Here is a 14169-nt window from a genome sequence, read left to right on the forward strand (position 1 = left end):
AGATTACGTCAACATGGATGATACATGACTCCACATGTTTTTATAGCTTTCAACAGGGGTGTCACACTCAATTTCATTGAAGGCCACATCAGTGGGTGGGGCGCATGGCCAACTCAACATCACTCGTGTCGGAGGCATCTGTGGTGCCCAAGTGCAGTTCCAGCAAAAATATCCTCCCAAGGTCTGTTTTCGTATGTGACAGGATCCAGCAAAAACAGAGCTCATGAGGGCCATCTGTGCCCGTTTTCTGCTGCAACGGCCTCCTGCAATCCTTGCAAGCTCCATTTTTGCTGAGAAGGGGCACCACAGGCTGCTCCTTCACTGTTTCCACATCTGGCCCGTGAGCCTTGAGTTTGACACCACTAGCCTATAATGTAAAAGAAGGAAATAAAAGGTTTGTCTCTAGTTCCTACTGTCTTTTAAAGCAGACTACTCAACATATTCCATTCCTCTATATCACAGACCATTGAGAACATTTGAAGAGAATGTCTGAATTGGGCTGTAACTTTAATTTGGGAAATTTTTTTCTTAATTTTTAGCTGTGTCTTAATCCGAGCTGAAGTATAATACATGGAATGGTACGTGTTCTTCGTGCAATTAGCCAGTTAAGAACATTGTTCCAGAGAGGCATATTTACACAATGTAGAATGATGATCCTTTCATAGTTAATAAATTATTTTCAGCATCTTTCAGAAGAAAGAAAATATTTATATAGATATCATATCAGGAATTATCAAGATAATTTTCATGCAAAATAGATTTTCTTCAAACATCTATAAATGTAACATTATTGTACATGGTTTGATTTCAAATACAGTGAAAAATATGCCTATTTACTATTAATATATTAATGAAAAGTTTTAAACATAGCATTCTGTTTCATGTAATCAGTGGTCAGTAACATTTGCCTATATATTTCTTATTCAGAAGTTTGTAGTCTTCAAAATTAGATGTACAGTAGGTACCTATCAGAAAAGATGTGTACCTATCAGGGCAATTGCAAAATTATAGTTGGGATACTGGTATTACATTCATGTTATTCCTTTTAAGAGTAAGCAAAATTATTCAGAACGCAGATCATAGAATAATAGTTCAACCCCCCTGCTCAAGCAGGAAACCTTTGGCATGACCACCTATAGTTTGTAGTTGATCAAAACCAGTTCTTACATCTTCCCAATACTGGTGCAACAATACTGGAAAGTGTTCTTTTCAAAGAACAAATGTATACATGCTTATGATGTAAGTAACCTTGCTTGGTTTTTTATTAATGGGAGAATATACATACACATGCACGCACATGTACAAAGGCACACATGTTCTTCTTGTTTCTACCTATATGCTTTTTTCTTTTCTGGAGAAGTACACGGTGATCAGTTTTCTTTTATTCTGGAACAAAGGCACACTTGTTAACTCTTCTGAGCTTCTTGGTTACTTCACTAGGGATATGTATTTTTTTATTATGTATAAAGGCCACACATTACTCACACAGTACTCACTTTATAAACATCCTATCAAGTAAACAAATGGATTGACTTGGTTTAATTTTCCCCCCAGTGTATGTATAATTTCATTTCCTCCCTATTATATTAAAGATAAGGCTGCTACTTGCTCATGTTGAATAAAGAAAAATATGAAACGTAGAATATAGTAAGTTAGCTATTTATTCACCTTGTTTGTATAATATAACAATTGCAAAAATAAGAATAACTATGTAATTTGTCAAAATGTTTGTAAAAAAGCATGAATGAATCTTGCAATGTTTAACATATTAAATAACAAAATTAATAATAATAATATCCTTGTCCAATCTAATCAGCAGAAGATAGGCTTCCTAGTTAGAGAAACAGAATATAATTTTATAATTGTAAAATCTGATCAATTAATTAGTATCCCTCCTGTCCTCAATTTGATAGAATATGTTTATGTCTATAAACATATTTTTAAATTTAGGAACATTATTTTAATCCATATTTTTTTTTTAAAAAAATCTGTGGGTGACAAAACACCCCAAGAGTAGGAGAGACATCTCTTTCTCACTTTTATAGTCATGTTTCTTCTAAAGTGGTAATGAAGTTGACATGCATGTGATTCATCTATTGGATAAAGAAGTTACTATTTCTTTTCATAAAAAAGTTGATGTACCAATGTATATAATGTGACCAAAACATTATACAATATAAAACATATTCATATTCCATTCATAATTATAATATTGCTGAGAATTCCTAAACTCTAAATCAAGTTCCCAGATGAATTTAAGCTCTGGTAAGCATGACATCATCTTCTCTCCTAGATTAAAAAAGAAGAAACAAATGGTTCATTGCCAAGAGTTGGTTTCATGTTTCCTTAAGGTCATTGATTCAAAAGGTTCCCTCTAAAGGAAAAAAAAGTGATTTTCCCACGGTGAAAGAACCAAACACTAGATAAAAGATCTACTGTATGGAAACTGATGCCATGAGTGGGCAAGAGATGTAATTCAACAATAATATCCATTATCAGTAGTCTAAGTATTACATTCTAATTTAATATACCTTACTTCCACAGGGAAAACAGAACATTCAAAAAGTTAATTCTATGAGATAATAAAAATAGGTAACAGCTGCCACTAACCCAAAGTAATATAGACACAGGTTTACAATTTGACTATGATGATCCAACTGAATTTTCCATTAAAATTATAGTAAATTAAAGCATATCCTTCCAGAAATTTCATATGGAATCACCAACCTTCAAGCCAACTTGTTACAACTTTTATCTGAGGATGTTTTAAAAGGATTTCAGAGCAATTTTCACATTCTTTTATATAAAATAAGTTTGAAGTGAGTATGTTCTATATAAAGCAAAGAAAGTAGTTTGAAAAGTTTCACTTTGCTTGGCCTCAGGCTATCATGGTATGCTCCCAAGTAGATAAAAGTGATATAATTTTGTTTGCATGCTGGGTGGCCAAGAGGTTAAACATCCCATTTTAGTGTGGGAAAATCCCCAAACAGAAAAAAGGTACTTAAAAATGTTGGAATAGAAAACAGTAATAGTCCTGATATTTGATCTTTCTTAACTACAATATATATTTTTTATATATCCAGAAATTATTTCATATATTTTGTGTGTATATATTTCATTGAACTCATGTCCATGAAGTATTATTATAGCCCAATAACCAAAATATTACTTGTTCTCTCACCCATGAATCAGATTTTATATAGTACATTTCATTCTTAAAATGCTAATTATTCAGAGGTATTTTTAGTTTTAAAAAGTAGACTAATTAAAAATGAATATTTATTTGCTTTTGTACATTATCAGCTATTTACAATACCCAGAAAAATATTGGTGTTTCCCAGGACAAGTAGCTTGATGCTTGTATATCCTTCCAAATCTTAAATAATCTTGCTGCACTTATTGCTTTAGTCACAAGGTGGTTTGCTTGTTTTTCACTAGGTGTAATATGAATATTTCACTGTTATAAATTTATACAATAAATCACAGGTAGATAAATCATGTCTTCACACAAAGTATGAATCACCTGTTAAGTCTGCATGTAAGGAATACAAATGCTAGAATAAATGTATTACTTTCTTTTTATTGACAAGAGTTTATTCGGTGTTCTGTCTTTATGTATTATATCTGTTAACATTTAAACAAGGAAGGTAAGACTTGGGATCTATTCTGTATTGGTACTTCCATGTTTCATCAGAATGCATATTTTTAATACCTATTTTCTAACAGAATTAGAGAACAGTAAGGATTAATAGCATAATTTATATATCCACTTAAGGTAAGTAGAACCCACCCCTGCAGCCATCTATACTGGACAAACACATGTAACCATGCAGAGGAAGATAGTGGCCTTTCATTTCATAGTGAGGGTGCTTATGATTATCTAGAGTTAATATGACTTTATTTAATATGAATATACCTATAATTGTCAATTCAGCTCTTTGAGCAAACAAAATACCTTAATATTTATTTATTTATTTATTTATTTATTTATTTATTTATTTATTTATTTATTTATTTATTTATTTACTTACTTATTCAATTTTTATGCCCCCCTTCTCCTTAGACTCAGGGTGGCTTACAACATGTTAGCAATAGCACTTTTTAACAGAGCCAGCATATTGCCCCCACAATCCGGGTCCTCGCTTTACCCACCTCGGAAGGATGGAAGGCTGAGTCAACCTTGAGCCGGTGATGGGATTTGAACCGCTGACCTTCAGATCTACAGTCAGCTTCAGTGGCCTGCAGTACAGCACTCTACCTGCTGCGCCACCCCGGCTTCTTTATATACTGTATATTTATATACATTAGATATGTAATGTACATTTTGGAAAACATTTATTGTAAGAATCATAAAGTAATATGAAGTGCATATTATCTCTTATAACTTAGATATTCATATTGATGTTTATAAAATAAAAATGCTTCCGACTCCACTGACACAATTACCCTTGGTGTTGTTGCTAGTTGCAAAGTTGTGTCTGACCCTTCACAACCCCATGGTCAATGTTCCTCCAGGCCTTCCGCTTCTGTACCATACTCTGGAGTCCATTTAAGTTCACACCTACTGTTTCAGTAACTCCATCCAGTCATCTTATTTTCTGACGTCCCCTTCTTTTATTGCCCTCAATCTTTCCCAGCATTGGCTCTTCTACAGTGAGTCCTTCCAGAGGCTGGCGTTTTTTATGTAATGTTTCTTAATTCCTTGTCAGAAACACCTTCAAATTATAGATATACTTTACAACCTTCAACATTGAACAAGTAAAATAGATATAAGATAGATCATAAAAGTATAGCACCTATATAAAATTATGTAAAATGATTTACATAAAATGATTAATTGGATTTATATACCGCCCCGAGTCCATGGAGAGGTGCGGCATATAAGTCCAATAAATAAATAAATAAATAAATAAATAGATAGATAGATAGATAGATAGATAAATAAATAAATAAAATGCTGTTAGTTGTGAATTTGTGTCCTACCATTGCGACCCCATGGAGAATGGTCCTCCAGGCCTTCCTGTCCTGTGCCATCCTCTGGAGTCCATTTAAGGTCACAATGACTGCTTCTGTGACTCCATCCAGCCACCTCATTCTCTGATGTCCCCTTCTTCTATTGCCCTCAATCTTCTCCAGCATTAGGCTCTTCTCCAGTGAGTCCTTCCTTCTCATTAGGTGGCCAAAGCATTTGTTTTTAATCTGGCCTTCTAACGGGCAGTTAGGGTTGATCTCTTCTAGGGCTGAGTGGTTTAATCGCCTTGCAGTCCAAGGGACTCGCAGGAGTCTCCTCCAGCATCATAGTTCAAAGGTCTCAATCCTTTGGCGCTCATCCTTTCTTGTGGTACAATTTTCATAGCCATATTTTGCAAATGGGAAAACCATAGCCTTGACTATGTTGGCAGGATAATGTCTCTGCTTTTTAATATGCTGTCTAGATTTACCATAGCTTTCCTTCCCAGGAGCAAGTGTCTTTTAACTTTTTGGAGCCCAATAAAATAAAATCAGTCACTACATCTGTTTCTTCCCCATCTATTTGTCAGGAATTGAGAGAGCTGGATACCATCATCTTAGTTTTCTTAATTTTGAGTTTCAAGCCAACTGTTCCACTCTCCTTCTTCACCCGCATCAAGAGGCTCTTTAGTTCCTCTTCAATTTCTGCCATTAGAGTGGTAGCATTTTCATATCTAAGGTTGTTTATGTTTCTCCTGGCAATCTTAATTCCAATTTTTGATTAATCTAACTCCGCATTTTTCATGATGTGCTCTGCATATAAGTTAAATAGGCAGGGTGAAAGTATACAGCATTGCCGGACTCCTTTCCCAATTTTGAATCAATCCATGGTTCCGCGTTCAGGAGTACCCTGGATGTTAATTAACCCAAATACAGCTTTGATACTTCTTTCAAAATAGACAAGTTTTTTTTAAAAAAAACTCACGCAAATGTAAACTGTAGTTGGCAAATTCTTAAATTCTTTGTTTTAAAAATAGTATTTATCTAACTGTGCAAAGATTATGGCCAGATGTCAGGAAAAAGGCATATAAAGTTTGCAACAAGATGTATATTACATCCTACTGGGATTAAAATGAGTTTAAAATACCATGAATTTCTATGCAGAAGATATAATAAGAAACTCTTACTATAAATCAAAATCTTGTATGCAGTATACATGCAAATGCGATAGGAAGCCAGAACTAATTGGAACTTCTTACTATCAATAAATAATCCTTCACTTTATTGTGGTCTCAGACTAGTACAAGAAATGTGTCTATAAGTGATTTATAAGCAACTATAAATTCTTAACTATAACTTGAGACATTAGTAAATAAAAAATCAAGACATAATTAAAATACCTCTAAAAACAGTCTAAGACTCCTGTCTGAAACTAAGATTACTACTAAGATTCCTAGTTACAACTACCTGTCCAATCAGATCTGGCAGAAGCATGTTAATATAGAGCCTTTCAGTTAACATTCCATATTTGACAGGATCCAGCAGCCTTTTCTACCATAGCACTTATCTTTTAGAACATCATTCCTTGGAACTTAGCTTGGCCCCTATCCTTCCGGCCTTTAAAGAGGTCCTGAAGACCTGACTGGATCACTGTGTTTTGGGGGATAGCAGTAATGGTGAGCTTTTCCAGTAGCTTTACTAAATGGGATGTATTCCTGCTAACTGTGATTATCTGTAGGCTGAATTGAGTTTTTAATAGTGGTTTTAACATAGCTGTATGTTGGTTGTTTTGATTTATACTTTTATTGTTCTCATCATTTTTAATTTTTAAAAGCCATTCAGAGTCATATATAAGAGATCGGTGGTTATATAAATTAAATAAATAAATAAATAAATTCAAAAGAAGCAATCTAGGCCTAAAATTATGAAATGTGACAATATTTAAAGTTACAAAAATCTGGATTTCAATCTACAATTTAGAATAGGAAAAACATGAAAATGCATTGAAAAATGACAAAACGAAACAATTTTCTTCATTATAAATAAGCCACTTGAAAGTTCAAAAGAAAATTGCTTCCAACACAACATGAATTAAGGCCAGGAAGAAATATTAAAAAGAGAATGCCCTGCTTTCCAAAGTCTGTTAGCAGAACCTATAAATAAAGTTCCAGTACTTCCTATGGCAGTCGTGTGTTGATGAATAATGCAATGTGCATGCGACTCCCATGTGCCCTGCCCCGTGCATACATGTGGAACCCCCGCGTTCACCCCACCCTCTGTGCATGTGCCCTACTTCCACCCTCACCTATTTTTGGCTTCCAGGTTGGTGCAGGCAGCTTTCCAGGTCCAAGATGTGTGTGTGGGGGGGCTTGTGTGCAGGGGTGGGTGGGCTCGTGCATCCTGTTTTGAGCCTGGAAAGCTTCCAGCAACAACCTGGAAACCAAAACAGGGCATGGGAACACCATGCGAGGCCCCAGATTGCAATGTGAGTGCCCCTCATGTAGATGGCTGGCGTGCCTGCAGAGAGGGCACTAGGTTCACCATCACAGTCCTATGGAGTCTGCTTCTTAACCTAACCAACCTCAAAAGGATAACTCCATGCTTGAAGCTATGGCAATATTTTCTCTTCCTTTATCCTACACCAACAACAGCTAAGAAAGAGTCACTTTAAATTTCTGTCTACATTCTCTTCCTTTCCTAGACTCATGTTTTGCTAACTGCCACATTTCTTCTCCATGATTCTGCCGCACGAATCCCAGCGACCGATTAGGTCCCACAGAGTGGGCCTCCTCCGGGTCCCGTCAACTAAACAATGCCGGTTGGCGGGCCCCAGGGGGAGAGCCTTCTCTGTGGCGGCACCGGCTCTCTGGAACCAACTCCCCCCGGAGATCAGGACTGCCCCTACTCTTCCTGCCTTCCGTAAACTCCTCAAAACCCACCTTTGCCGTCAGGCATGGGGAAACTAAACATCTTCCCCTGGGCACGTTGAATTTATATATGGTATGCTTGTGTGTGTGTGTATGTTAGTATAGGGGTTTTTCTTAAATTTATAATATTTTAATTAATTGGATTAATGTATTGGATTCTCTTTTCACTTGTTGTGAGCCGCCCCGAGTTTTCGGAGAGGGGCGGCATACAAATCCAAATAATAAATAAATAAATAAATAAATTTGTGGTTCTTTATAATTTTAATCAAAAGGACAGAAATTGTTTATTCCCAACAATCCATCAGAGATTCACATTACAAGGTTAGAAATAGATGACCACCTTCTTCATTTGAAATTGAATATCATCATGGGACTTGACTAACAAGACAAGGAGTAGAATAATTACATACCTTAACTGGTCTGACTACATCTCTACTGGGACTGGAACGAAGCTCAGACATAGGGGATGTAGTAAAAAATTGCAACATGTAAACTAATTTCAAACACTATCAGCAAGAGTATAATCAAGAACAGGCAGAAAGTAAATTGTTTCATGCTTATAATGGACAATATGTAATTTCATATTCATATTGTAATGATGGGACTTTTGGACTAAAAGATCCATTTTTATAGTTACAAAAATGAATTTCATGACATGTATTCAATTTTTTAAGAAACTGTACCAAGCAAAATGCCTTAAATAAAATATGTGGAAAAATAAACCAGGTTGATTTAAACAAATACATTTATGGGATTTATAGATTGATATGATCTTGTAACAATTCTGGACAGCTTTCAAAATATCTGATGGAAACATAGAGATTAGACAGAGAGGAAATGTAGCCTTTCAAATGTGATTAATCACAATTCCTTTTAGTTGAAACTAAGGTAGCCAATGGAAAGAAATGCTGACAGCTGGAATTTAAGAACATTTTAAGTTCACATGTTTGTTATTCCTGTGGTGTTTCTGCTGCTTTTCATCAAACTAATAAGCTATTTTGCAACTTTCCCATTTTTCCTATTTGTTCATAATCTCCCATTTGTTCCTAATGGTTACTATTAGTTAGGCTATAAGATGTATCCTGATGATAAGAAGTGGTGTGCCCTGAAATTTTTGGCCTGTTAGGGGGGAATTGATTAGTCATTTTAAAAATGAAAGTGTGACACTACATGTCACAAAAAAAATAAACCATTCTTTCTGATTTTTAAGTTGCAAGAAAAAATTAAAAATTGTATCATTTAGAAATTGGATAAAAGATTAGAAATTAATTATTTAAAAACAAAGGTGTTATAGACTGGTTATCCAATTATTTAGACCTAAGGTGTTGAAGATCCTAAAAGCAAAAGTAATACAAATGTTAGGAATATGTTATTAGAGCCAGGGAGTTCTAATAAAGACCAACTTGAGTCTGGAGTACTGACCTTGTAGGCTTAAATGAAAGCCTAAAATAATAATATTTATAATTGGATATCACTCCATGTTCAGCCAAAGATCATGTAAGATCTTGTAATAATGCATAAACAATTACAGTTTCTTTTAGTACATGAGGAACTGTGCACCTTTCAACATATAGACTTAGTATATTAGTACATTATAACTAATGTATGTAACATGGGACCAAAATTTCCTTTGCTAAGCAAAATAATTGTTCACAGTTGTTAACTTGAGTTGTGCCCAATTTTACAACTTTTTTTTGGCCATAGTTGTTAGGTAAGTCACTACAATAATGTGAATCTTATTGTTGTTAAACATATCTGGTTTCCCCCTTTGATGTTGGATAACCATTTGTCTGAAGTGGTTTCCTGCCTATGCAGGGGGTTGGACTAAAAGACCTCCAATGCCCTTCCAACCTGGATAGGATAGGATAGGATATTGACTTTGTGTGTTAGAAGCCAGCTGGGAAGGTCACAAATGATGACTACAGAACCCTGGGATACTACAATTGTCATAAATGCATGCCCAAATTTTGATTGCAGGACTGTGGGGATATTGCAATGCTATTGTAACTTTGAGCAGCATTAAATGAATGGTTGTAAATCAAGGACCACTTGTAACATTCAACAATGCATGATTATAGGATCAGAATGTGCTAATACAGACATGCCAATCTACATGCCAATATTATGCATTCTTTATGTAGTTATTATATATGCAGAAAAATGAAACATTAAGAGTATGTTCACCTTTTTCTGTAACCTTGTAAGTAACTAAATCCCACAACTTTAGGAATTTAAAGCTTGGGTCATGATAGCATCACACTTCCTGCCTGCCATCAATATCTTCTAAACTTCCAACATATTTCACTTGCACAAAATGTCCACATTATACTAATGAGGACCAAAATGTAGAATGTTTCTGTGTCCAGTTGCTGGACACCATAAAAGCTGACACCAGCAGGACATAGAAAAACTCAAAGTGGTGCAAGGTTGGAAGGTATGGAGAGATCTGGCTCATAGAATCATCAAAAATCAGACACAAGCCAATGGATAACATTATCATCGTCATTAAATGTCACTTAGTTTTAATCCTGTTTATTTTACTTTTATTTGTTAAGCTTGCTGGGAGAAATATCAACAACCTCAAATATGCAGATAATACCATTCTATTGGCAGAAATTGAAGAGGAACTAAAGAGCCTCTTGATGCGGGTGAAGAAGGAGAGTGAAACAGTTGGCTTGAAACTCAAAATTAAGAAAACTAAGATCATGGTATCCAGCTCTCTCAATTCCTGACAAATAGATGTGGAAGAAACAGAGGTAGTGACAGATTTTATTTTAATGGCTCCCAAAAGTTAAAAGATGCTTGCTCCTGGGGAGGAAAGCTATGGCAAATCTAGACAGCATATTAAAAAGCAGAGATATCACTCTGCCAACAAAAGTGTGTATAGTCAAGGCTATGGTTTTCCCATTTGCAAGGTATGGCTGTGAAAGTTGGACCATAAGAAAGGCTGAACACTAAAGAATTGTGGCCTATGAACTATGGTGCTGGCGAAGACTCCTGCAAGTCCCTTGGATTGCAAAGCAATCAAGCCGGCCAGTCCTAGAGATCAACCCTGACTGCCCTTTAGAAGGCCAGATCCTGAAGATGTAACTCAAATGCTTTGGCCACCTAATGAGAAGTAAAGACTCATTGGAGAAGAGCCTAATGCTAGGAAAGATTGAAGGCAATAGAAGAAGGGGATGGCAGAGAATGAGGTGGCTGGATGGAGTCACAGAAGCAATTGGCATGAGCTTAAATGGACTCCGGAGGATGACACAGGACAGGAAAGCCTGGAGGACCATTCTCCATGGGGTCGCAATGGGTCGGACACAACTTCACAACTAACAACATTTTACATGATTTTGTACAGGTGCTTTACTTTCATGATCTATCCTATATCTATTTTACTTGCTCAATGTAGAAGGTTGCATATCTATAATTTGAAGGTGCTTCTGGCACGGAATGAAGAAACATTACATTAAACAAAACCCAGCCCCTGGGTCGTCTTCAGATCCTGACCTGTAACTTGCACTGATTTACAAATGAACAGAATTGAAAGGGACATCTAGTCACCCTCCCCACCAATTCCGCACCTCAAGCAGGAGACCCTACACCAGTGATGGTGAACCTTTGTGTCCTCGGGTGGCAAAAGAGTGTGAGTGTGAACTATCGCGCATGCATGAGTGCCCACTCCATAATTCAATGCCTGGGGAGTTCATTAAAACAGTCTGTTTCCTAACTTATGGTGGGCCCAGTAGGTTTGTCTTTCACCCTCTCCAAAGACATGGAGCTGAGGGAGGGTAAAAACAACCTCCCCCATCTCCCCCAAAAGCCCTCACAGAGCCTCTGTATGAGCCGGCACACACATGCACATTGGAACTGAGTTAGGGCAACGGCTCATGCCAGCAGATATGGCTCTGTGTGCCACCTGTGCCATAAGGTCTCCATCACTGCCCTACACCATTTCTGACAAGCTGATGGTATCTGACTCCTGTTCTTTCCGGAGGGGGGCTTTAAAGAGAGCTGAGAACTAATGTAGGAAGAGCGTCCCTCTTAAGTACACCCCCCCCCCCCCCAGGACTGCTGGAGAGAATTGAAAAAAAAATAACGTGAAGACTAGCACGGGCGATCTCTGGCCTGGCTTCCCGACAGCATCCTTGGAGAATCCACCACCCACCCATCATCCTCTGCAGCTGGTAGGGAGAAGGGGCGGGTCAAGACAGGTGCTCGCGCTCTACGTCGTGTGTCCCTCGACACTTACCATCATCTCCTTGGCAGCGGCCGCCACAGGGATGGGCTGCAGTCCTCGGCCTTGGTTCGGCGGCCCGCCTTCTCCTCGCTCCCACCGGCTGCCGAGCCCGAGGGGCGACGGGTGCGGCCGGCGGTCGTAGTAGTGATAGCAGGCGAGCCAAGCGAGCGCCCCGCCAGCAGCCCCCGCGGCCGCGATGCTCAGCCCACTCGGGGTCCCCTCGCGGCTGCCGGCGGCCTTTAAGCCCCACAGGTGCCGGCGGGGGGCCGCCTCTGGGGGGAGACGACAACGGCGCCAGCCCAAGAGACTTCGCAGCGCCGCCATAGGAGCCCGGTCCGCGGAGTGACAGGGCGAACGAAGGTGCTGAGGCGGCGGCAATAGCAACCGCGGCGGCGGCGGGGAAACATCGCGAGAGCGCCACGAGCCTGCCAAGCGCGAGACGAGGGACTCCGCTTCCAAATGTCACCTACCCCTCCCACCCGGGCTGGCTTCGTCTCCCTCCTTCCGTTTGGACGGTTGTCTTGTTATCCCAGCGGGTTCCTTGGCTCCGGATTGCCCAGAGCTGCAGTGCTGTTCTCCTCCGGTTGGCATCGCGAGGTGCCCGCGATTGCAAATCTGGGTTGTAACTGGAAGCAGTGAGATGGTTGCGGGGGCTTTCTGCTAACATAACGCGCTCCCAGGAATTTTGTCTTCCTTTTGCTCTGCATATTCTGAGGTAATAAGGGTCTTAGTTGGCTGCCCCAGGTTCACCGGATAGTCTAGCACAGAACGGTCCAATTAAAAAGAGAACTGGCCTCTCCTCTCTATTATCATTTTGTAATGCGATTTATTTTATTTATTTTTATTTTATTTATTTATTTATTTTGTCAAGTACCTATTGGAGGTATACAAGCAGTATATATACAGTATATGTATATGCTTATATATATACTGCAGTGTGTATGTGTGTGTGTGTGTGTATGTATATACATACACACACACACACACGCTTATTTTCGACAGAAAAGCATTTATATACACACACGCACGTATATACACTGCTAAAAAGTAAAAGGGAACACTCAAAGAACACATCCTAGATCTGAATGAATGAAATATTCTCATTGAATACTTTGTTCTGTAAAAGGTGAATCTGCTGACAACAAAATGTAATTGATTGTCAATCAGTGTTGCTTCCTAAATGGACATTTTGATTTCACAGAAGTTTGATTTACTTGGCGTTATAGTCTGTTGTTTAAGTGTTCCCATTATTTTTTTGAACAGTATATTTATATACTGTATACGATACTGGTAAAAGAAAAACATTAGGACAGGGGATGGAAGGCACTCTGGTGCACTTACCCAAGGCCCTTACTGACCTCTTAGGAATTGGGAAAGATAACAGTGGGAGTTAGGTGATGATACTACAAAGACTGTTAGTGAGTCTGTATTCAGTCAATAGAGTATTTCACTAAGAAAAAGGAATAAGTCTCAGGAATGTCCCTGTAGCGGGCTATTATATTTTATTTCAATTTTTTCTATTTAATTCAAGATAGCAAACCTACCTAATTTTCCTGCCTATTTCCCCTACAACCACAAACCTGTGAAATGTGTTGCTCTGAGAGAAAGAGGAGACTGATCCAAAGTCATCTAGGTGGCTGTCATGCCTAAAGGAACCCCTAGAATTCAGGTGTGTGTGTGTGAAAGTGTGCACACACATACATCCTTGTGAATTTTCCATATGGTTTTATTTTTTCTGTTTTAGAATTGTATCTCAGGAATTGAAGAATTGCTCAGCAAGTGTATCTCAGGAATTGAAGCTTGTCCCCTAAGCTTTTGAAATTCTCTTCTGGACTGCAGAAACATGGTTCTCCTTCGCTTCTGGCTGTGTACAAGCCAGAAAGAGCCAGTTTGGTGCAATGGTTAAGGCTTCAGGGTAGAAACTGGGAACTTCTAGTTGTGCGTTAGGTGCCAAGCCAACTGAGCAGCTTTGGGTCAGCTACTCTTTATCAGCTTTAGAAATAAAGCAAGAGTGAAGAGGTTCTAAAATCTTGTCAAGAAAACTGTAGGGAATTGTCCAAAGAC

The 14169-nt window shown here is 38.2% G+C and overlaps 1 protein-coding gene across 3 annotated transcripts in view; it reads right to left on the reverse strand.

Annotated features, from left to right (window-relative positions):
* MICU3 (mitochondrial calcium uptake family member 3) overlaps nt 1-12477 on the reverse strand; it is a 52826-nt gene extending 40349 nt beyond the window's left edge. For all 3 annotated transcript variants that reach the window (XM_070757640.1, XM_070757639.1, XM_070757641.1), the window contains exon 1: nt 12118-12477. In XM_070757640.1, the coding sequence (XP_070613741.1) occupies nt 12118-12429 (312 nt within the window). In that variant the 5' untranslated portion in view covers nt 12430-12477. The remainder of the gene's footprint in view (nt 1-12117) is intronic.
* Nucleotides 12478-14169: the final 1692 nt, after the last annotated feature.

The sequence above is a fragment of the Erythrolamprus reginae genome, chromosome 7 (genome assembly GCF_031021105.1).
Source record: "Erythrolamprus reginae isolate rEryReg1 chromosome 7, rEryReg1.hap1, whole genome shotgun sequence".
NCBI lineage: Eukaryota > Metazoa > Chordata > Lepidosauria > Squamata > Dipsadidae > Erythrolamprus > Erythrolamprus reginae.